The following is a 24,396-nucleotide window of genomic DNA, read 5'->3' on the forward strand; positions in this document are numbered from 1 at the left end:
CGTGTTAATTTCAAGCGAAATTTTCTATCGTTCTCTCAAATTGGCTGACAATGAACCCCTGGTGATCATTGGGGATTTCAACGCACCCAGTCTACACTGGGGCTATCACTTCGAGAAAGCCAGGGGACGCAAGCTGGGGGGCTCATCTCCACCCTTCGTCTTACGTTGCTCACGGATCCGTCTTGCCCCACACGTGTGGGCAACTCGGTCACCCGTGACACAATGTCCTGACTTATCTCTGGTTAGGAACACTACAAACGCCACATGGGAGAACCTGGGGGATACCCTGGGCAGCGACCACTGCCTTCTCCGCATCACGCTTTTGGCGAAGGCAGCCCGTAAAAAATGGGGACAGGCGAAAACAACCAATTGGCAGCAATTTCGAACTCAGGGCATCCCTCCGGTATTATTTTCCGACGGCTATGCGGAGTGGGCAACACAGGTCACCAACATACAGAAACAACACACGCAAACACTTCACACCACCGACGAGGTCGCCGCAGTGGACAATCACCTCCTGCATCTGTGGGAGGCGCGCCGGAGCTTAACAAAACGATGTAAGAAACACAAGACGAATCGCAAGCTTAGAACTCGCATTGCACAACTTACGGAGCAGCCTGCGGCATGTGCCGCCCACCTCACAGACACCAATTGGATAGAACGCTGCAACTCGGCAGCGCGTCAGATGAGCTCGAAGGGGTCTTGGCGTCTCTTACGCAGCCTCATCGACTCTTCTCAAACGAAAGGGGAGACGCAAAAACAGCTCCGGCGGGCTCTGCACGGGTACCAAGGTACTACGGCGCAACTTTCGGACACTTTGTGCGACAGGTATCTCTGCCGCACAAATGACCCGGTTGGGCCCAAGTACGCGTACTCCGGCAAGCCAAATCAGGGTTTAGACGCCCCTTTTGAGTTGCATGACCTTAAAGCGGCCCTGGCTAAAATGCGTCGAGGTGGGGCACCGGGTCGGGATCGCATAACAGTGAAACAGTTGGCGAAGCTCTCCGACTCTGCATACCTCCATTTGCTACAATACATAAATCAGATCTGGGATGGGTGTCCACTCCCACTCGAAGGGAAAACATCGCTTGTAACTTTCATCCCCAAAGCAGGTAAAGCCGTGACTACGGACAACTTGAGACCCATCTCATTGACCTCGTGTGTGGGAAAACTCATGGAGACGATGGTTCGGGATCACCTCTCTCCATACATGGAGGGTAAGGGCCTCTTTGCAGACATTATGTTCGGGTTCCGCCCGCACATCTCTGCACAGGATGTCCTACTCCAACTACACAGGGACATAATACGACCCACAGCCATGCAACAAAACGACAAGGCCATTCTCGCCCTCGATCTTAAGGGGGCGTGTGACAATGTTAAACATAGCACCATACTCTCTAACTTCAACACCAGTAACTGCGGGGCGAAGGTCTTCGCCTATGTCAGAGACTTCCTCTCTGCGCGTCAGGCACTCCTCTGGATCGAGGACGAGGAATACGGCCCGTACTCTATGGGTATACGAGGTACATCACAGGGGGCGATGTTATCACCGCTCCTTTTCAACATAGCCATGATGCACCTGCCCGGCCGACTGGCTCAGGTGGAGGGCATCAAACACGCACTCTACGCAGACGATATTACAATCTGGACCACCGAGGGGAGCCTTGGGGAGATGGAGGACCGCCTTCAGCAGGGCGCCTCCATAGTCGATGCATATGCTGCCGACTGTGGTCTCCAATGTGCTCCCGCCAAATCAGAGCTTCTACACGTCAGGACAAACCACAAGGACAATACGTCTCTACACATATCTCTGTCGGGCGGTCCCATCAGAGAAGTGGCAGAGCTCCGGATCCTGGGTCTGTTCATCAATAACACACCTAAGCCGGACTCTACTATACCGAAACTCAAGAGCATAGGTGAACAGGTAGGGCGCATGATCCACCGTGTTTCCAACAAGCGGGGTGGTCTGCGGGGCAGGGACGCGCTACGGCTCGCCCATGCCTTCGTGACCAGCCGGATCCTCTACGCCATGCCGTACCTACGCACCACCAAACAACAAGACGAGCGCATTGATGCCATCATCAGGAAGGCAACAAAGCGAGCACTGGACCTCCCGGTGGCTACCTCCAAAGCCAAACTGAAGGCGTTGGGAGTGGTAAACTCCTAACAGGAGTTGCGGGAGGCCCGCCTCGTGAACCAATATACGCGGCTATCGCAGACAGTTCCTGGGCGCCGCCTGCTAAACCGCTTACACATCCAACACACATGCATACCAGAGGGGACGGAGAACATCCCGGTGCTGTGGCGCCACATGCTCGTGGTCGCTCCGCTTCCGCGTAACATGGACATGGCTTCACATGAAGGCAGACGACAAGCGCGGGTTCACACGCTTGAGAGGCGGTATGGATATAAAGAGGGCGTCTACTACGTGGACATCACAGGGCCGTCGCCCACGGGATAATTCACGGCTGCCGTAGACCACCGGGGAATGAAAGTCGATGGGCTATCTTTTCGGGTCCCAAATTCAACACGAGCGGAGGAAGTCGCAATAGCTCTCGCTGCCGCCGATCCAAAATCGAGAACAGTTATCACAGACTCTCGCCTGGCCTGTGAACATTATCTTGGAGGCGAAATATCCCCTCCTGCCTCCCAAATTCTAAGACGCGCTCCGGCCGATCCAACTCGCACAAAAGTGATCTGGGCTCCTGGCCACCAGGGTCTACGAGGGAATGAGGCCGCTGATGCGGCCGCCCGAGCGCTCACACACCGGGCTCCTCATCCTAGCTCTCCTGGCTCAGAAGCTCATAAACCGCTTCTGCGGTTCCGCGAAATCCTAATTCATTATTGCGACAGCCACCGTCTCTACCCAGTACCTGCCAAGGGGCTGAGTAAGACGGAGGAGCGAACTCTGCGGCGCCTGCAGACAGGAACTCTTCTCTGTCCTGCCATAGCAAAACACTTCGATCCGAACACAGATGGGCGCTGCCCACACTGTGGAGAGATCTGCGATATCTTTGACATGGTGTGGGCATGTACTCAGAATCCTCACCTTGCCCCTTCCCCCACCCCCACCCGAGAGGCATGGGAGACTGCCCTCCTCAACTCCTCCACACTGGAGTCTCAAAGGGCTCTAGTAAAGCGGGCGCGAGACAGGACCTCGTCGTGCGGTGTCCTGGACTAAGGATACCGACCATGTAGCAGGGTTTTTTGACCCTCAAACTCTCTTTGCAAAATTAGTTTTTCACCACCACCACCACCGAGATTGGGACGCAGCCTTGCCTTATGTGACGTTTGCATATTACTCTTCCCTTCATGACAGAACAGGCTATTCTCCTTTCTACCTTTTGTTTGGTAGGCATCCCACCTTGCCTTTGGACACACTCATGCCGCCTTCTTCAGTCCCCGCCACTGCTTACGCTCGGGACGCCATCTCCCAGGCCACGCTGGCGCGCCAAATAGCACGTAGTAGGCTCCCAGCCTCTCAAGTTTCCCAGAAGTCCGCCTACGACCGCCGTCACCAGGCAGTCGAATATACCCCAGGATCACTCGTCCTTCTCTGGACGCCCTCTCGCAGCGTCGGTCTCTCCGAGAAGCTTGTTTCTCACTACCGTGGCCCTTACCGTGTCGTTCACCGTGTTACCGACGCGAACTATGAAATTGCTCCCCTTGAGACCTCGCCATCATCCTCTGGCGCCACCACCGACATCTTCCACATCTTCCACGACGCTCATACGTCGCCGTCCTAACGCCGAGACGGCGTTTCAGGAACCGGGGGGCCCTGAAGCGGGTAGACGATGACGACAACGATGCATGGCACGAGTTGGAGGAGTAGAAGACGACAACGAAGTTCGGACTGTGTTCTCGGTGCCGCTCGCAGCTGTTGTTTTCTATCTGTAAATATCTGTACATATATTCTTTCCCGCAACAATATCATGACAACGAGCGTCTCTATCTTGTACTAGAATGATTGAAACGTTCCGATATGGTACTTAATTCGAAGTAGTGTGGCTTCGGTGAACAGGATACGCTGGTGCTCGGGAATATCGTCGACAGTGAAGGTGTCCGACCTGACACCAGAACACGGTGGCTGTTTCATTGTTTCCAATGTCGAAAAGCATAAAAAAAAACTTCGATGTTTTCTCGGACAGTACTCGTAATTTCGGCATGTCATTCCCCGTTTAGCTGGCATCAATAGCCTACAGACATGTCTTCTGCACAAAGACGCTTCTTTTAGCCAGCTTAACTTCGGCCTAACATCTCAATTTCTCCGCCATTTGAATCCGGCTCCAACCGAAGTGCACGCTGACTCCAGTGGTGTTGGCATTGATGCTGGGCTGTTTCAGCGTTATGGCAACAAGAAACACGTTATCACTATCGCCAGGCGCTCCTGTACGCATTTACAACTGTACCCATTAAACCAGTAAATTAAATCCGTACGAAATTACGCCGTTACTGAACAGGAGTGTCTTGCGGTAGTCATCGCGGTTCAGCGGTTGAGCTGCTGCCTATACGAGCAACCTTTCACAGTAGTTGCCGATAACCATTGGTTGCCGATACCTATTGATAGCCTCCGTGATTCGTCTGGCCGTCTTGCATGGTGGGGCAGTTGGTTTGCAAATATTTCACTGCACCATTTTGTACAAGAATGGACGCCGGCACGCTGACGAGGACTGTCTCTGTTGGTTGCCGCTGCCACGACCGAATGTGATGCCGACACCTTTGACCCCCACATCGCTTCTGTGTTACCTCATTCCCCTTATGCCCGTACATTCCACGCCGAACAAAAGAACCATCGTCTCAAGCCATTCTTTACCGCTGCGCAGAACCCCAGAGCTTCGAGTCCATTTTGTGTACGAGAGGGTTTTTACGCAGCTGGTCTCCGCTTACCCCTCATGGCGCCTGAGAGCATGCGCTTCTCCGTTTTGGGCGTCATACATGGCGGCCGTAATTCGGGATACTTGAGATCAGGGAAGAAGACACTCCACCGCACCCAAGAACGTTTGTACTGGCCACGAATGGCTTATTAGACTGAGAAGTATGTGGCTCGCTGTGCCACCTACTGTATTTATGATTAGCAGTGAAGATGTGGACCAGACAGATCGCAGCACGACATGACCACCGCTAGTCCTGTCGTTTCCTGTCTGGCGGCTACTATTTCGCTATTAATAATGAACTGAGGAAGGCATTACTAACTGACCCAGCTGAAAGCTTTAACTTTCAATGCAGCAAAGCATATCTTTGTTTCCTTGTTGAGGGCCGATGATTCCATTGTTATCATCGTCTGCTCAGTTCAGACCCTCCGCTTGTCTCTTTACTTCTTTCGCAGTCGGTAAGAAAGTAGCGCTGGGTAAGAAATGAAATGAACCCCGCTAGAGGTCCCGTGCCGTGATCCAGTCGACAAGTGAATGTGGCACAGCATGTACAAGTTCTCCATGAGGGCTCTGCGCCTCTAACTATGCGACAGATTCCAGTCGACGCTGCGTTTCTTCTGCTTTTTGTGCTTGCACCCTCTTAATATATCTGAACTGAAGAAAAGCAGCTGATCGCAAGACTTCCCTTTTCTAATCCATTCGGAAGAGTTGTCACGAACGCAAGTTCAATTTGAACGCCGAGGTTTCAAAGATACAGAACCTAAATATTTCTGCACTGAGACAAAAACAAGTGGGACGCGAAGCTCCTACTGATGCCATAAATATATATTAACAAAAGGGGTTTCAGTGCCCGCTGAACTAGAAGCACTATTGTTACTTTGTCGGCTTGCTGTTCTGAAACTCAGATTAGGAAGCGCTGTCTTGTGCGTTTTCACAATGAAAGTGTAAAGAGTTTGTAGTGACTCTCGCGGCGTGCTAAGGACAGCGCGCGTCCACGATATTGAATTTGGCGCTTATGCACGCAGCTCGAGCACTGCAATAAACATGTCAGTTCTTAACGCAGCACTAATGGAGATGGATTATCCTTGCTGTAGCTCCGACAGAATTTTCTGCCCGGTTCGAAAACTTCATTTACAACCACTTCGTCATCCTCTGCCATAGACCTTTAAGCTCGCTCGACATCCCACACATCGGTAACAGACAGGCAGCAGATCCTGGTTGCACTACTCTGCTATCGCTAAACCTGGAGCACAACGCATTATCGCGACTCTGCTCTGCCATGGCTTCCTGGCTGGGGTAGGAGCGAACCCCGCCCCTACCCATCTTCCGTTGAAGTAGTGTCGGCACGAGCTTGTACAGTGCGAAGCCTCACTTTTCCTGAACTCCATAACAAACCAATCCTTCAAGCACCACTTGCTTCTTGCGCTATTCCTCGCCAACGCCTTAAAAAGCCATGACTTACCACATAAAAGGGCTGCTATACAGGGTGCTTTTTTAAAAGGTCAGAGATTTTTTAAAAATAGGGTTTGTGAGCTACAGGGCACCTTTGCGGCATAGTAGTACCAGTGCAGGCGGTCGTCGAAAAACAGATGAATCATGTTTAGCAAAGTGATTAACTAAATTTTAGCAAACTTTTTAACTGTTACTGATAGGCGCGTGATTGCGATCATAGATTTGTAGTCGGCCGTTAGCAATAGCCATTTCAATTTTTAGAATTTTGAATACGGGTTACCCTCGCCGCTGTGACTAGACTAACTTGAGCCATTTCTCACGCCATTCGAAAACCGCTCGCTTGCGGGAGGGCGCATAGCGACAACGATATAATCACACTTCGAGACGTACCTACAATGTGACATTATCTGTACCGATGAAGTGGGACAGCGAACTGGCGAGGAGCGCGGATCACTGCAGTACGGGCAGGGCTGGCAGTGTCACGTGGTACCTACGTGCGTCACGGGGTGTGGCAATTTTATTGACGTCGCAGTTGATCTTCCCGCAAGCGCGGTTTTCTAATGGCCTCAGTAATATGGCCCAGAATAGTCGAGCCACACCGGCGAGGGTAATCGCGTTTTTGAAATACTCCCTTATGCTGCACTTCTTTGTGTTACCGCATTATGCTTTCAAATGTTGGACACATGGCGCCGGGCACATGGCGTCCACTCTCTTATCTGACGTGCACTACGCATAAATTCCTCGCTCTCAGCATGCTCCTTTACCTAAACCATTCGGTCGAGCATGACTAGTACACCTGTATGAGTATTAGAATGAAAAGCTCTACTCCTCCCATGGTGAGGTTGAAGGTCATCTGGCTCTTAGATTTGACCTCTAACGTGAGGCGCACCGCATGTGCACAATCGCGCGTAGCAGGTGCGTCAATCTTCATCTTCACATTTGTCGCCACAGCTGCGCGCTGGGCAGTCATGCTCACCGCTGCGCTGACTGTTGCTCGGCCACTCCTCCTCGCCAGTTGTGGCATGTGATATGTCACGTCATTCACTCTTGCGCTTGGCAGTCTCGTCCGCCGCTGCGCCCACCGCCACTCTGGACGCTCGCGCTTGCCCTTATGGCACGTGATGCACACGTGATTTGCTCTCGCTGAAACAATTTGCTGTGACTGAAGTCTTGAAATAATAAAGATGAACGAAAGCATAACCGTGTCTAACCATGCTGAACAAAGCTTGCGCTCTGTATATCGTGGCTCAGCAGAGTTGACCGCAGCCACGTTTTGTCTTTGAAAACTTCGTTCACCGAGGGATGTTGTTGATATAGACTATAGTTCGAGGATGCTCACCATATTTATATTCCCGGCGGGTAGGTATTAGAAAGTGGTTCCAAAGTTCTGCGTACTAATGTGCAGCTCCATAAGTTAGGCTTAAAACATTCTCGACACATGTAATGGCACCTAGGCCACGAACTAGCGTGATAAAGTACTCGTTTTCTCGTACGTGTAGTACGCTGCAAGAAATAAACTTCTAAACAATCGTTGCAGAGAAAGCACCAGGACGAACACGAGTGCAGGTGCTTGGATACCATTAGCAATGGCGCAAGAGGAGTCACGTGTAGTAGCTCCAGGGAAAGAGTAGGTATCTCCAAAGACGATCTGTCCAGCAGCGCTGTCGAGTTTACTGCGATGCTCTTATGACAGGTAAGAAATAGCCCCTGGCTGCGCGGTTGGCTTTCAAGACTCCCTTGCTGTGTGTTGTGGAGGTTGCTACGATGGTGCACCGAGACTATGTTGACCACAAGGAATTAGAACTAAGGAGCACATGAAACATCGTCGTTGTCCCTTACGTTCACCAGACTGACAAGCTAAAGCGCGTCGCACGCAGAATGGGAGTTAGTGTTACGTTTTCAGCACCATACAAGCTACAGCGGTGGAGTAGGAAGGTGAACTTCTCAGGGCTGCGCCCTTTTTAGTGCCGAAAGCAACACGAAATGCGCTTTGTTGCCTGCCCCGCGCATGTTGTTTATCAAGTGCCCTTTCGTGTTCCGCCTCATATGTTGGGCAAACGGGGCGATATATAAATTATCACTTTAGAGAGAATGTTTCATCCCTAGATGCCGCTGCCCTGCACAGCAACCTGGCACTCCCCTACAAAAGCTGCCAAAAGTGTTTGCCATTTTTAAAGCGCTGCTCTTTGGCGCCCGTTCCTGCGTTTAGCGGCGTCGCTGTTGTCCTTTGTAACCAGCTCCGCAGCCGGGGCAGCGCGCTGCTCTAGCTGCGCGCGCCCCTGGCGCCATCTTCAGCACGCCCAAGCCGAAACGCATAGCCGCCGCCGTCCGCCACTGGGTTCTTTTATTTTTGAGCACCCTGAAACCTTTAGTCGCAAAAATATCAGGTGGCCTGAAGAGCGCTTTGCCCTGCCGCCACGTGCCGTGGCCTAGCAACATCTGCAACAAGTGGAACATGGCTAAATGTGCTAAATAAAAACCTGCACGTGAGGTAGCAGTGGTGACCCCAGGTTAATGTCACTAACCGGATGCTTGAACTCATTGGAGGATGTGAGATGCATGGCCTAGTGCGTCATTCGTTTGGTGAACTATTCGCAGTTCATGAGAAGAAGCCCCTCTTACTCCGGATGTACAGTGTGCCGTATCGCCGTTTCGAAAGAATTTCCTCTTAGTTGCTTCCGCAACTCTTGTTTTGCAGGAGAAATCTCGTTTCTGGCCGTGCAATAAATCCGTGTGGTTGTGCTGTTTTACAGGAATTTACCCTGCAATATACCCTGAGATCAGAAAGCGCCCGTCCTGCAAAAGTATAAAGGAACGCGTCTTTGTTGTTTCAAGTTAGAAAAATGCATCGACATTCAATGAGAGATGGAAACTTCCCATCGAAGGAATTGTACAACGTCTGCTAATGCTTTCTTGCCATGTACATGTCACGAATGCGTAGCCTTAAATGGCTCATAGATTGCTATTAGGTTCATGTAGTGCACGCAGTAACGAAAACCAAAAAGGTGCTATTCAAAACAATGCGGGTGTGAGCTATAGCCCCACAGGTGGAATAGAACATGACCGCAGGAGAGAGCAATGCATAGAAATACTTTATGTCGGCCTGGTTGGCGCCGGGTATGGCTAATAGCGCAGACGTTGATCGAATGTGCGCATGAGCTTGCAACGAAGGTATGATAAGGGCATTTTTTTTTTCGACAAAATCCACGCAGACTCTTTGAACAAGAAGGATTTCAACATCTGTTTCGATGGACTCTGAATAATACCTATCTCAATGTATTACCTACCTGTCATACCTACCTCAATGTAGCGAGCAGTATGTTTGGTATACGATCAACACGAGCGGAAAGCCTTTATCCAATTTATCGTTCGCGGGATCACTCAAACGCTTTTTAAAAATTATTTGCTTCCGATGTCTGATGTTGTTGACAGCAGGAGGCCTGCGAAACCCGTGAAGGTGGCAGCGGATCTGTAAGCACACGGGGGTCCCGCACAAAACGCTGTCTCCACCGTTTGTTTGAAACGTAGAGTTATGCTTTAATTTTAAGAGCGAAGTAGGAGATTCCTCTCTGAATGCTATTCTGAGATTGTTGCTACACATCATCCCTGACAAGTTCCGGCGTCGCCGTAAGTAAAAAAGGCATCTATTATTTTGGTCCACGGTGAAGAGAACGGCGGGAAATAGAACTGTTGACAACAGAAAAGAACATAAAAGCAGTGATCGAAGGGGAGCCAGATTCCGCGGGCCAGCATTTCGGTATCAGGTCTTGTCTTCACCTTGACTAAGAAACTTCTCTTGCCGAAAAGCTGGCAAGTGGAATGTGGCTTCCCTTCGATTCTTGCTCTAATTTTGTTTTGTGTTGCCAAAAGTCGCACCTTCCGGCGTTCTCTGTACCGTGGATCAAAAGAGAAGCCTTTTATGTACTAACGGGGATGCTGGAATTTTTCAGGGTATGATGTTAGCAACAACCTGATTAACATAGCAATCAGAAGGGACGGTCCTAGTTCGCTCGTATAATTAGTTTCCAAGCCTGCCTTTCAAATAAAGAGCAGAGTGACTGCTGTGTCCAGGGCCCCCGTGTGCCGGCGAATCCGTGGTCACTTGCAGGTATTTCGCGGAACTCGTCCTGACTACAACAGGACACTTCAGAAGCAAATGTGTTTATAACACGGGTTGAGTGACACCACGAACTGTAAATGTTGTAAATGCGATTTTTCCATTTCTGTTGGGCCTATACCACACATTCTCGCCCGTATCAAGTTCTGCACTCCCCGCTCGATCTTTGCCTTTATTATGAGTGCTTTGTCAAAGCCTCCGGCCCATCTGACTTCAAACACGCTCACCTGAGGTGTATGGGAAAGTCATAAAAAGCTTGTACTGGTTGCCAAGCAGAATGCATGAACTTGGTTGACCGTAGGCAATTAATCACTCTGAGTACCGATGTCGCGTTCACAACTGCTGGCACCGTTGTGGCTTTCTCGCTTACGTCGTGCGTTCCGCCACGAAATACGACACGCTGGAAAGCGGCTGTAGCAAACAGTTGACGGCAGCTGGGCGCTTTCGTCACGCCACCTGCTTCAATAACCCCATTGCATGTGTCGTTGATGGGGGTGAGTCATCAGGAAGCGCCAAATCTGCGCCCAACGAGCGTTTTATATGGCGGCCAATACGAATTGAATTGCTTTGTTGTATTCGCAGTTTTCAAGAGACCGCCGCGGTGGCTAAGTGGTTATGGTGCTCGGCTGCTGACACGAAAGAACCGGGTTCGATCCTGGCCGCGGCGGTCGAATTTCGATGGAGGCGAAATTTTAATGGCCCGTGTTCTGTGCGATGTCAGTGCATGGTAAAGAACCCGAAGTGGTCGAAATTTCCGGAGCCCTTCACTACGGCGTCTCTCATAGCCTGAGTCGCTTTGGGACGTTGAACCCCATTGACCAAACCAAACAGCTTTCAAGAATACATATTCTTTGCTGAAGTCAAAGAATACAGGGTTTCCTACCAAACATTTTTTGCAGCGGTCGACTTATCCGAGTCATGTGTTTTGTGCAGAAATATATAATTTTTCAACAGTTAAAAAGCTATCCACGTTAACCCTCAGGTGTGATGGAACATACGTGCGACCATAAAAAGGTATTGCAAAAAAGAACGAAGTATAACGCAGTTGGCCGAAAGGGAAACTTGGTGTCACTCATAGTGAATTAATTGCCTCACGAAGGGCGGCTCTACTGACGCGGTGCTCCAGAGAAGCAATGCGTAGTTTGGGGTTGATACCCACTGAGTGTTGGGTTTAACGTCCCAAAGTGACTAAGGCTATGAGGGACCCCGTAGTGAAGGGCTCCAGAAATTTCGACCACCTGGGGTTCTTTAACGTGCGCGGATATCGCACAGCCCACGGGCCTCTAGAATTTCGCCTACATCGAAATTCGACCGCAGCGGCCAGGATCACGCTTATTTTTGGTCGGCAGTCGAACACCATAACCACTGAGCTACCGCGGCGGATCGTTGAGTGTCAATTGTCTATTAAGCGCTTATAACCTCTAGTAGCACGAGTACCTTTTCTGCCAGGATCGTCCTAGCATACGCCTTACTGAAGGCGTCTAGAAGGCCTTCTGCAGTAAATAAAAGTACTTTTATCGTATCTTTATTGACATGATACAGTCTCACAAATCCCGAAAAGCCTAAATTGAATCCTACACTATCATGCAAAATGTCGATTGCGTTGTTTGTGCTGAGTGTGCTTATCGTGACCTTAAAAATCACTTTCCAAGACTAAGACTCATTACTACTTTTTGGAACATATCATCACTAACGTTTTCCAGGGTGTTTATTTGATTCTAGAAGCGCAAGGAACACGCTACGCATGTGATAGCGTGAAGCGTGCATCACTCTAAACAAAAAGGACTAAAAAGAAAGTAAACCTTTCTCTACCGTAATCCACTTTATAATAGGTAGTTATAACAGCTTACTCCCTTTCTACACCCATATAGGCGTATTCGTGCATAGAGGGTAGGTGAGTGAAGTGAGTTCGCCGAACGCTCCTGAAGAAGGGCGCGTTCTGCAGCGACTATCACTAGTCTGCAACGTGACGCTGCAGGGACGACGCTTAAGCATAGTTTCACTCGTTGAAAACAGTACAAAATCTGCTCTGTGACAAGGGTGCAATAGGCGGAGGTTTATAATATTCATCATGACCATGGTCGCGATGGCCAATAGACAGCCTAAGTTATGGTCCTGAACTGTACGTGGTTATGTAGCTGACCACAAAATGATTAAAAATCACCGAAATATTAGGGACTTGCGGGTCCCTTTTTTCACTTGTCATATTTTCTGTTCCAATAGCTCATGATTTACGTTTATGGGGGTGTAAAGTTCCCAAGCGACTGAGGCTATGAGGGACGCCGTAGCGGAGGGCTCGGGAAATTTCGACCACCTGGGGTTCTTTAAGGTGCACTGACATTGCATAGTACACAGGCCTCTAGAATTTCGCCTCCATCGAAATACGAAAGGATCGAACCCGCGTCTTTCGGGACAGCAGCTGAGCGCCCTAAACGCTGAGCCACCGCGGCGGCAATAGCAAATGGAGCCGCTTTGAGAAATAGTTACTGGTTAATACTAGTTTTATTTTGGTTAGTTTACACGGAAACTCTTGACTCTAAAGGGATCACATTTATGAAAAGGCATTTGGCCAAGAGAGACATGATAGGTAGAAAAAATTGTAATTATATTGTCGCCGCTGACTGAGAGTATCAGCGATCGCACACGTTTAAAGTTTAGTGCCTCTCAGTAGACTCGTTCGAAACTCCGTCGCTATTTCACACAATGTGCACTCTCAACTACGAAGAAAAAGTGCCGATATATTGGCGCTGTAACATGGATTTCCCTGAAGCGGAGTTCGGAGCACCTTTTAGCTTTTGCTTCAGCCGAATATATGTTCCACACGTGTGCGCTGTGCCCTGTGAGCTAAAAAGAACAGCTGCTGACAGTGTGCGGTTTCTGCTTCTGATGACTCTGGCAGGCCTTTCAGCAATAGCAGTGTATAAAATTACATACAAATGCCAAAATTTTATTCTCGCACAGTCGTTGTCGGGGGCTGTTCCTGCGCATACACATCCCCCACGATACAATCAGTACGCTCGTATTTCTGTCCGGGTGCGTTTTCGTAAACATCTGGCACCTGGAATGCAATCGAGGTCGTTAATCTTCATTCCGCGTCGGCTCCAACCGGAAGCACGTGACTTCCTCTGTGTGGTGCGGCTAACCTTGAAAGAGTTTAGCAGCATTCAATGATTTTCCATCCGAAAACATAAGGTTGCTAACAAAGCGCTGCTGCTTCTTCTGCAATGGCTTCAGTGAAGCACATATGGTTTTGGACTGTGGTGACGTTTTCTGCTGTTTCCGGGGGATCGGCACCAAATAGTAAGTATATCTGAGATAAAGAGTGCATGCAGACCGTAAGGCATTGCTTTTTAATTCCAAAGAGGTAGCACATACAGAAAGTGAGTTTGAACGGCACAATTTCGTGAAAATGCGAAACTGATAATTTTGTGCGGTGAGGGAGAAGTATTGTGGCGTCAGCCGAAGCTTTTAAACATCATTTCTACCTCAGTGCTGATGAATTCATGTCCAGGTTTCGTCTCCTGGAGAGGAAGCTTCAGATGCGCTATAAAGATGGGTTAAAAGAGTATAGCCGGATACCTGTACAACTAGAAGCACTATTTTTATTGTACCGGCTTATTTCTCTCAAACTTACACTGACTAGCGCTGCCCTCTCTGTTGTTTATTGGAAAGTGCAAAGAATTTATGATGACACTAACCGTTCTTCTGTGAGGTCCTACCTAACGCTGTGTTTGTCATTTGGTGATATGCTGAGGCGCTCAGAAGTTTACACAGCTAGATGCGTCGCAAGTTTCATGTCCAACAATCTCGGACAAAAATTGTTAAAAGTGGAAAATTTTAAGATACTTTTACGGAATTATTGAATGTTATGGTCCATTTTTCTATACGTAGCAAATTTTTTCTTTTAAAGGTTTGGTTAGGTTTATTGGTTTATTAGGGTTAAACGTCCCAAAGCAACTCAGGCTATGAGGGACGCCGTAGTGAAGGGCTCCGGAAATTTCGACCACCTGGGGTTCTTTAACGTGCCCTGACATCGCACAGTACACGGGCCTCTAGAATTTCGCTTTCATCGAAATTCAACCACCGCAGCCAGGATCGAACCCGCGTCTTTCGGGTCAGCAGCCGAGCGCCGTAACCACTGAGCCACCGCGGCGGGTTTTTAAAGGTTTCCATCGATCCCATCGAACAGTAAGGCTCTCTTAGAAAACCAATCGGGAGCTCTTTTGAGGCTAGCAAGAACGTTAACAGAAAAACAGCTCAATACTGCCGTCGGGTGATCTACGGTTATATTGATTGCTACAATGAAATCTTACAATATATGAAAAAATACCTTCCATAAAAGGTTTCCTGCTCAAAAATGCTTTCGTCTAGAATGGTTGGGTATGAGCATGTCGGCGCTTTGCGTAAAATCCACTTTCTACACCGACGTTTATAATTCCATCAGTCCATGCATGGTCCGCTGCCTTGCGGCGTACGTTCCTTGCGAAAACATGAAGAGGCACTCTCATGACATCCCTCGCGTCATGCTCGTAGCATCCACTTAACAGCTAACAAGTTATTACAACTATCACACATGAGAGCGCCTCTTTTGGAAACAATTCATAAGATTTGCTCGTGGGAAAATATTTGACTTGCTAATCACAGGCAGCTTCTTTAAAGGTGCAGTGAAGAGGAATCTGAACTCGTCTTTCTGCCGCGGGAAATCGATCTACACGTTTCGAGCATTCTTAGAAACTTCGACTTATTGCCCTGTGTGGCTGTTTACGCGAATTAAATCGGATTAACGTCCGGCTCCCGCCTTATTTTTTTCGAATTCTCCCCGTACGGTGGTCGGAGTCAACCAACGCGTGGAGTGCCTTTAGCCAGCTCCGTTGAGGCTTTGCTATCGCTTTGCTTTGTTTTTTAGGTTCCCGTGAATGAATAGTTTCATACGCAGATAATATAGCCGCAAAATAAGCCTGCAGAAATAAAAATACGCGCGGACTATTTGCTACTACAGACTACTACGTATTACTCCGCCGATAGCAGAGCGGCAAGCCTCCACGGAGCTGGCTGAAAGGCACTCCACGCGTTGGTCGACTCCGCCCATCGTACGGGGAGAATTAAAAAAAAAAAGGCGGGAGCCGGACGTTAATCCGATTTAAATTGAGAAATCGGCCAAACAGGGTAATAAATCGAAGTTTCTAAGAATGCTCGGAACGTGTAGATTGAGTTCTCGTGGCAAAAAGACGAGTTCAGATTCCTCTTCACTGGACATTTAACGTTCATACTAGCTTAGCTTTCCATTGATAGGGAAGAAGATATACAAGTAAAATAGGAATTTAAAAGTCAGAGTGTCAAGTCGTGCAATCTTTTACACTTGTCGCAACAAACGAGGTGTAAAATTCGCATTCGTGACTTCCTACAAATCTGATTTCATATGTTTGGTAGGAAGGGGTGTGCCGCAATAAATTGCCAAAAGAAATTTGCTGTAAAACCGTTTTGGCGTTACTTTTCTTCGTTGGAGCACTTTTGAAAATAAACTATGCGTGATATCTGAAACAAGGAGCTTTTTAACAGAACTAGTAGCCTGTTTATGATTAACTCTTCCGCTGGATGGTAAGTGTCTGCCGTGACAACCTGAGCCCCAAGGATACCCACTTTTCTTGCGTTGAGCATAAGATATTCGCATTATTAGCGAAAGCGAGAAGTTGGAACAGGAGTAATGGCAAAGTTCAGATCCAAACTATGGGACGATACGCTTGTGCAGGTGCACACGTAAGAAACTACGCTATATGGAGCTCGCACACCTATTTGCTATAGCCGAATACAACTGAAGAACGAAGCGGAAGATGTCCCTCAAAAGTGGCCATCCAGCCAATGATGTGGACCGATTTTAATGACACCATGGTTAATCCTGTTAAACCGTGGTTATTTCCCTTCTTCTACCACCCCCCGCGATTCCACGCTAGGAAGTCCAAGGGGTTCTGTCAAGGCGAACAGAGGAAGAATCGGCCACCGCCATTGGCTGGAGGAGATCCCCTGAGGGGCATTTCCCGCTTTGTCCCGAGTTGTAACGGATTATACAATAAAGCGCGGTTCAAGCATTTTTAAACTCTGTTTTGTGTACCTGAGGCAGCGCTTAATCCGAGTTGTATTAAAAAGAACAGAAAGCTGGGCGAGTTGGTGGTTATTCATTTTTTAACAGCACGAAAAAACGACGATGTTTACACACACAACAACACGAGCGCTGACTTTCAACTGAAAATTTTTTGGCACAAAAGACATTTGTACCTAATCCCGCCAAACAAACACACAAAAAACCTACTTAACTTATCTTAAACATCCGGCAACGAATGAGTGGTTTCTGAGCTTGAATGCACTTTAAAAAAATTGTTTGCCAATAAGGACGACACAGAAAAGTCTGACCAGAGTTTGGAAAAGTTCCTAAGTCTCTGCCGCGAGAATTTGTCTTCAGATAGAGATTGCAGTGCTTTTTATTGAAACACATTAGAAACCTTGCCGTTTTATGCATTTTGTCTCCACGTTTTTATTCCTTCTAGAGTCATGCACAAAAGTGACCTTCCCGAATATACTTGGATTTGGCGACGTGAGTTGCCCTTCTTTAACCTTATTTCTGCTTTGCGTTCACCGTTCCTGAGACATTTTATAACGCGAAGAAGCGCAGTATGGTTAAGAGAGAAAGATGTGGTATCGATTTAATTATTGCCTGGCATACAGCTCGTCATTTTGTGTTCGTCGTACATTGTGACGCTACATCCCCATTGAAAGTTTCGATATGACGAGTTCCATAATTCCACTCTTTTTAATATGAAGTTTTATGGAGTCAGTGTAGTGCATATGGAGTCCAGGAAACACGTATGGTAACTTACGCACTCCATATAACATAATGTGCATGGTATGTAAACAGTATGAAAATTGTTTGGATTTTTCTGAACTGGTAGAAAGAAAATTTGGATTTATGGCTTATGGTTTATGGAGGTTTAAAATCGCAGTGACCCAGGCTATCAGGGGCTCCGTAATGAAGGGCTCCGAAAATTTCGACCGCCAGGGATTCTTTAACGCGCACTGACATCGCACAGTAAACGGGCCTCAAGAATTTCGCCTCCGTCGAAATTCGACCGCGCGGCCGGGATCGAACCCGCGTCTTTCGGGTCAGCAGCCGAGCGCCATAACCTCTAAGTCACCGCAGCGGCCCGAAGATTTGGATTTGCATATATTTTCCATTCATTATGGACTCCATATTCCCATAATTCCACACGAACGGCTGGCATGGAACGGCTCAGTAGAGATGTTGGAGAATGAAATGCGAATTGACATCAGGCACGGTTCAAGATGATCACAGCGAGAAAAAAACGAGCACGAGCCCGAAGGAACGTACACCAAAGGACTGCACTGCACTTTTAAATGCTTTTTATTCAAAATATTCAACGCTTACGTACATTCCGTGCTCGGGATGTGCAGGTAGTCGCAGTTCTGCGAAAAACGCCATTTCATTTTTTTCGATGACCGTGATGGCTTGCCGATGCAGTTTTTAGCGGCCTCTTAAATATAACAAAAATGTAAACAATTTTTTGTTGGAAGAATACTTATGCGTGGTACACAAATTGTGTTCATTTAACACGGGCTTGAGTAGCCGCCGAGGTGGCTCAGTGGTTATGGTGCTCGGCTGCTGATTGGAGCCGAAATTCTAGAGGCCCGTGTATTGTGCGATGTCAGTGCACGGTTGGTGGAAATTTCCGGAGCCCTTAACGACGGCGTCTCGCACAGCCTGAGTCGCTTTGGGACGTAAAAGTCCATAAGGCAAAAGAAACCTTAACGCGGGTTTCCATTTGCTTTCCTGACAATGGACGACAAGATGTCAACTTGTGCTATTATTCATCACATTCAAGTTCCCTCGAGGTATTTTATTAAAACTTATTTCCGTGTGAACAATGTGCACTTTTCGTAACTAAGGAACACATTGTATATGACCCTAGTGACGCATTCTGTGAGCTTCTTGTAGTGTATAATAGTACACAGTGCCTTATGCATAACAGTCATACTCGCAACATGAAGGTGGGTGATGAATACGCAGGCAAAGCGAAGCGACAAAGGCATGACGTCATTTCAGGTCGACGCACTTGAAACTTTGTTTATTTCGGCATTGCTCATAGATGCAGAATTATGGAATGCCGCGTTGCTACACGGTGGATAATGCAGCGAATGCATGCATGAACGCATATTTACCAGATGGGGTCCGCCGTAGTTGCATGCATCTGCGCGTTTAGCGTGTTTGCGCCTCCGAGTCGGAATTTTGCGCACTTCGCGTCCGTGATTTCGTGACCATCAACATGCTCCCATCAGCGGGCGCACGCGGGTTAGGATGAAGATATATAAGCGAATGTGGGTGGAAAAGGCAAAGACGGAGCGCCATCTCAGTCTCCCAAAAAACAGCTGAGCCGCGGAGACTGACGTTTTTGGAGCGCCGTAAAAATCTTCTCGAAAGAAGAAGATCGAGGACATCATCATCACTATGCCCATGAGGTAATGGGTCGATAGTGGGAAGACGCTGTCGTACATTACGTATCATACAAATAACACGAGAGATGGTTACAACTGCTCTTAACTCGAGAAGGTTTGTAAAGTTAAGGAACTACGATCACGATCAGAGCATATTTTTTTCCCAGAACTTTTTACAATTATGTTTCACAAGTGTTGGAAGATCATGTGTAAATTATTTATTTTTCGCGACGCATAAACCAGAGATTTGACAGCCGTCGCCGTAGCTCAGAGGTAGAGCACCGGACGCGTAATTCGGAGGTCGTGGGTTCGGATCCCACCGGCCCCATGTGGTTGTTTTTTCTTCTGCTTTTCTAATCAATTAGCTTTAAGCGACAACATATTCCGTAATATTCTTACTTGATCAACACCACAAAAAAAAATAAATTCATTAAAAAAATCCCCTGTGCTCCTTGGTTTCTGTGGCTGTTGGCTTCTCTCATAAACCAGAGCAGTAAGTTTTAGGCAGTCATCGGACCTGTCCCTGCGCGTAAAGTCTGGAACATTCTTTCAGTGAGTGTAAAGCCAGTGTTATTTTCTAGTAGCATCAGCTAGTAGGTACCATGCTGCTAGTGGTACACAGACACCGTGTGGCAAATGGCCGCAACCCATCGAGGCGATGCTGACAGTGCGTTGATGGCTGGAGGGAGGGCACTCCTGAGAAGATAAGCTAGTTTGGGGAAACTAAAAGATATAAAAATAATATTGCCCAACCTGCACAGATCCTCAGGACATATATTAAAAAGGGCAAGAAAAAGAAAGAAGAAAAGTGCCCTGCCCGCACTACCGGTTACCACAATGGGCTCAACTCCTGAGGACAGGCGGAGTGAAAGCGAGAAGAAATTATCTGCTGCGGAGACAGCGCTTCACTGCAGCCAATGGGAATTGCACACTCTCGTTACGTCACTTCCCTTCAGCCAAGGGGAATTAGTTCGTCGACGCCACATCCCTGCAACCAGTGAGCGAAATGTACAACCGATGACACTTTTTTTGTCTTCGTGGGGCTTTTAATGCTAAAGTATTAAAATACAAAACGGCGTCGTGACAATTGCAACCGTGCCATTGCGGGTACTCTATACTTGTGCTATCGCAACTTGGAAATTGTCTTCTCCCTTTTAGATGAACAAAAATGCTACAAGTAGGGCTTGGAACAAGTGCCCTATGCGCCAAGTGCCTTGTTTTGCGCCGGCAGTAACCTGGGTATTTTCTAAACATTTTTATAAATGAAGCGAACCACATACTCAAGTGCAATGCGGTGAACCTGATCAGGTGTCGTCAAATTGTTATAATACAGAAGGATTACGATATTCTAATTTATAGGTTCATGACGTTGTGCGAGCACTTTGTCAAGAAACTTGCTGGAAAATTGCAGCGCAGCAGTAACAAGGACGAGACGAGAAGGACGCAAACACAAGCGCTGACTAACAACTGTGTTTTATTGCTCTGAGCCAGCCTATATCAGAACTAGGTACAAAACAACAGAACAGAAACCACCACATCACCTCACGCATTCGTGGCACGATTATCGGAATTGTCTCCCGTTCCTCCAATCTTTCGTCCTGTCACTGGCGTTCAGAAATGACATTTCTTTTTCACTAAGGCGCACAGAGGGGTTGCTGACACAGTTATCTGGGCATTTTGATATCGCCAGAGCTTCTGCTATCAACCTTGTGGTGGTGTTCCGACACTTGCGAATAATAACTGTTCTTTCAAGGGCAGTGGTGCAGCCCTCGCACTGGCTACAGTGTAAGGCGAGTTCCCCTGAGTTTGGGTCCCTTAGGTTCCTTTTGTGCTCTTGTGGCCTTGTGTTCAGGCATCTCCCTGTTCGGCCTATATACATGTTGCCGCACGAAAGGGGAATTGAATATATCACATCTTTTTCGCAATCGACGAGACGCGGACGGTGCCTCGTCACGCAGTCGGGATCACGTTCGGTGACAGAATTTACTTCTTTGCACAACTGATGCAGTTTCTTCGGGGCCGAGAGGAAAATATCAACCCCCGCTCTGTTTCCTATCCTTTTCCGTTTTTGTGATACCGCATGTAGGTATGGTATCACAGCTGCCTTTGTTCAACGTTAATTCGTGGTGGGCCCATTTCGCGATTGTTTCAGTATGCCCTCTGCAACAGCAATTAGGAGATGCGCTGGATATCCGGCTTGCTCAAGACGACGCACTTGGCTTCGAAAGGCTTCTTCTTTACGGTGCCCTCATGTCTTCTCAAGAGCGCTCACAAAGCACGACTTCACAATGGCGCTCTTCACAAGCTTTGAGTGCGCTGAGGCATACGGGAGGACTGGTTTGTTACCCCTCGGCTCACAGGCCCAGCAAACGTGTTCAGAGCCAAAGTACAGTCCTAAATCTAAGTACCTAATGTGGCCATTGGCTGGCCGCTCATGAGTCACCACCAACGGTCGAAGACACTCTGAAAACATCGTCAAAACTTCGGGCACTCGCGTATTCGCACAACCGTTTTCGTCGTTCAAGATTACGAGGAAATCGTCTACAAACCTAAACACTTCGTCTATTCCAAACTCAGCGCATCGGTCCCGTATCTTGCGGTCCCGGACAGCAAGGCATATATCGCTTAGTACGGGCGTGACACAAGAACCAATGCAAATCCCGTTTCTTTGATAGACAATGTGATCTTCGAACTGTGCAAAGGTGGAATTCAGGTAAGTGTCCAGCAGCTCCATGAAGCTACTGGCGGCCACGCCTAAAGCATTTTGAAATTTAACGGCACCATGGGCCTCGATACAATCTCTGACATCGCTTAACAGGTCGTCATGCGGGAGGGAATAGTACAAGTCTTTTATGTCCACAGATATGGCAGTAAAACTACCTCCGCGCCTATCTTTTAAGTAGTCAATCACCAGCTCGGAGCCTTTCACCTGAAAAGGGTCGTCAATATCGTGCACATCACCACAAGGTTGATAGCAGAAGCTCTGGCGATATCAAAATGCGCAGATAAGTGTGTCAGCAACCCCTCTGTGCGCCTTAGTGAAAAAAAAAATGTCATTTCTGAACGCCAATGATAGGACGAAAGATTGGAGGAACGGGAGACAATTCCGATAATCGTGCCACGAATGCGTGAGGTGATGTGTTGGTTTCTGTTTTGTTGTTTTGTACCTAGTTCTTATATAGGCTGGCTCAGAGCAATAAAACACAGTTGTTAGTCAGCGCTTGTGTTTGCGTCCTTCTCGTCTCGTCCTTGTTACTGCTGCGCTGCAATTTTCCAGTATGCAGAACCAACTAGCCAATCACTATGTTTTTTCATTTCATTTATAAGCTATGCACCATCTAGCCCAAACAGAAGTTTTGTTAAATTCACTATGTCTTAAGCGAGAAACTTGCTTTTGATTTCTTGATTAATGACACTCTACCAGCGTGGGCATGTCTGAGACCATAGAAGTTTTGCTGATTTATTGCTGAAACTCAACATGCTTCGGGCGTTTCGCGCAAGCTGACCTGCAGCATGTTTGTTGAAGATCATGTGCCCCCATTAAGTCTGAGCTTGCATCCTAAACCAGTAAGAACTTTCCAAATTATGTGTGGCAGCTAGTGAACATTATTAAGCACGGAATCTACGCCGGAGATAGAGCATTAAGTCTTTCGTTCGCGGCCATGCAGTAATGTTAGCGGTAAAAGGCGTCCAACACATGGTTTCCGCTGTGGCCTAAAGAAATCGCCTCTTAGTTTTGGCCCTGGTTGGGATCGGAAGGTTCGTATGCTATGTGGAATTAATGGGGGTACTGCCTTCCTCCGCCCCACTCCAATTCCGCGGATGCAGCGTTTCCACTCGCTAACCGTGGAGGGGCTCGTGCTCGAGGGAACAAATGGAGGGGCGACAAAGCGTGAACACTCATATGCTATTTGTTATACGTGCAATGAGTACACAGACCGGGCCAGCTAGCTATAAATCATCAACAAGGCACTCGTCGGAAATAGAAGACTATGTAAGAAGGGCTCCCGATTTACCGGCTGGGGCAGGCGCGCGACTTCGGGGATATCGGCGGCGAACGTTTGTAGGCGCCGCCAACGGCAGCGGGGTTCTCCCGTGGGCGCCGCATTCTTGGGGCAAAGCCATCTCCGAGCATTTGCTGGGGGAGGTGACGAGAGCGCGCATTTGCAGCGCTCGTATCGCTGCCTGGAACTAGAAGTCCACCGGCAAGGCACAACAGATCTCCGTGCTCCTGCCGCCGAAGGTGACGATATGGTGCGGCTGCAAGTGCTCGCGACGCTGGCCGGATCCCGAGGAGGTTTTCACCAGCGCCACGGAGCTCCGTGTAGACTTCGACGTGGCGCTGACATCGCTTCTACTACTTCCCCCATGTGGGAGACTTCCCTCCTAGCCCAGCCGGTGCTGTCCTGACGCACGATGATGAAGATGGTCGGCGTCGTCGAAAAACGAGTGAGGGGGGGGGGGGAGGGGATTTCCACAGGTAAAATATTGAAATCACTGCAAGCCTCAATGTGATAACACAGCAAGTCGGCTGACACGCCCACATGTGTATATGGCGCGACCACTCATCTTGGCACACGCGATCTGATTTATCAACAAAGCTTTGAGTTTTGTTTTGGATGTTTTGCGATCAAGCGTGCAGTTGATGGGAATGGAGTATATTTTTTAATATACGAAGGGAATCAATGATCCGAATGTACAAAGCTTGAACGTCAAACATGCCAAAATTGTTTTGTTAGATATATAAAACCGTAACATAATCGACGATTAATACCACGACCATGTTCCGGACTGACCTTGTCGCGTTGGAGCAGTGCGTAGAAGCTGCACGATGACGCCATCAATGCTCGGCTTCAGAGTTATGCTGCTTGTGCACTAGGCCTGCCATGCCCCGTGGCCTGACGCCCAACGATGCTGAGTGGGCTCTGCCTTTGATGGCGTTTTTCTTATTCTTTCTGGTAACCGTTGCTGCCGCTGAGATCTACTGGATGGATGGAAAAAACTTTATTGTAAATAAATTGGTGTTCCTGACCCTTACGGGTCACTGGGCGCCGTGGTCGATCCTTGGTCCAGGATGCCGCACTTGACTGCTGCCATCGTGGCTCGGCGCACAAGGAATCGTTGCGCTTCCTCGTCCTCGCTGGCCAGCAAGTGCTCCCACTGCATCAAACTCGGGTTGTTTATTCTTGGCTCTAAGTCCGCCTTAGGGCAGGTTCATGTGATAAGTTCTAGTGTAGGTTTACCCTGACACCACGGAATCTACTGCCACCATAACTAACGTCATCACGCGGCGGCGTACTGGCGTAGGGAGGTGCTGAGAAGCGTTACCAGCCTCACGCTTTTAAGTGGCAATTACGTCACCATTTGAAAGACCAGCGCAGAAGACGTTGCATGCTTGAATTGCGAGTTTCACACCTTCGACCCCTTCAGGCTCCTCGAATTCTAAAACCTCTT

The 24,396-nt window shown here is 48.3% G+C and overlaps 1 protein-coding gene across 1 annotated transcript in view; it reads left to right on the forward strand.

The window, feature by feature from the left end:
* Positions 1-13,608: 13,608 nt before the first annotated feature.
* The window catches only part of LOC149347217 (uncharacterized), a 36,099-nt gene continuing 25,311 nt past the window's right edge, over positions 13,609-24,396 (forward strand). The window contains exons 1-2 of the mRNA XM_089585526.1: positions 13,609-13,740; positions 16,983-17,029. Of these exons, the coding sequence (XP_089441652.1) occupies positions 13,665-13,740; positions 16,983-17,029 (123 nt within the window). The 5' untranslated portion in view covers positions 13,609-13,664. The remainder of the gene's footprint in view (positions 13,741-16,982; positions 17,030-24,396) is intronic.

Source organism: Amblyomma mixtum, chromosome 4, assembly GCF_055824585.1.
Source record: "Amblyomma mixtum isolate Tamu chromosome 4, ASM5582458v1, whole genome shotgun sequence".
NCBI lineage: Eukaryota > Metazoa > Arthropoda > Arachnida > Ixodida > Ixodidae > Amblyomma > Amblyomma mixtum.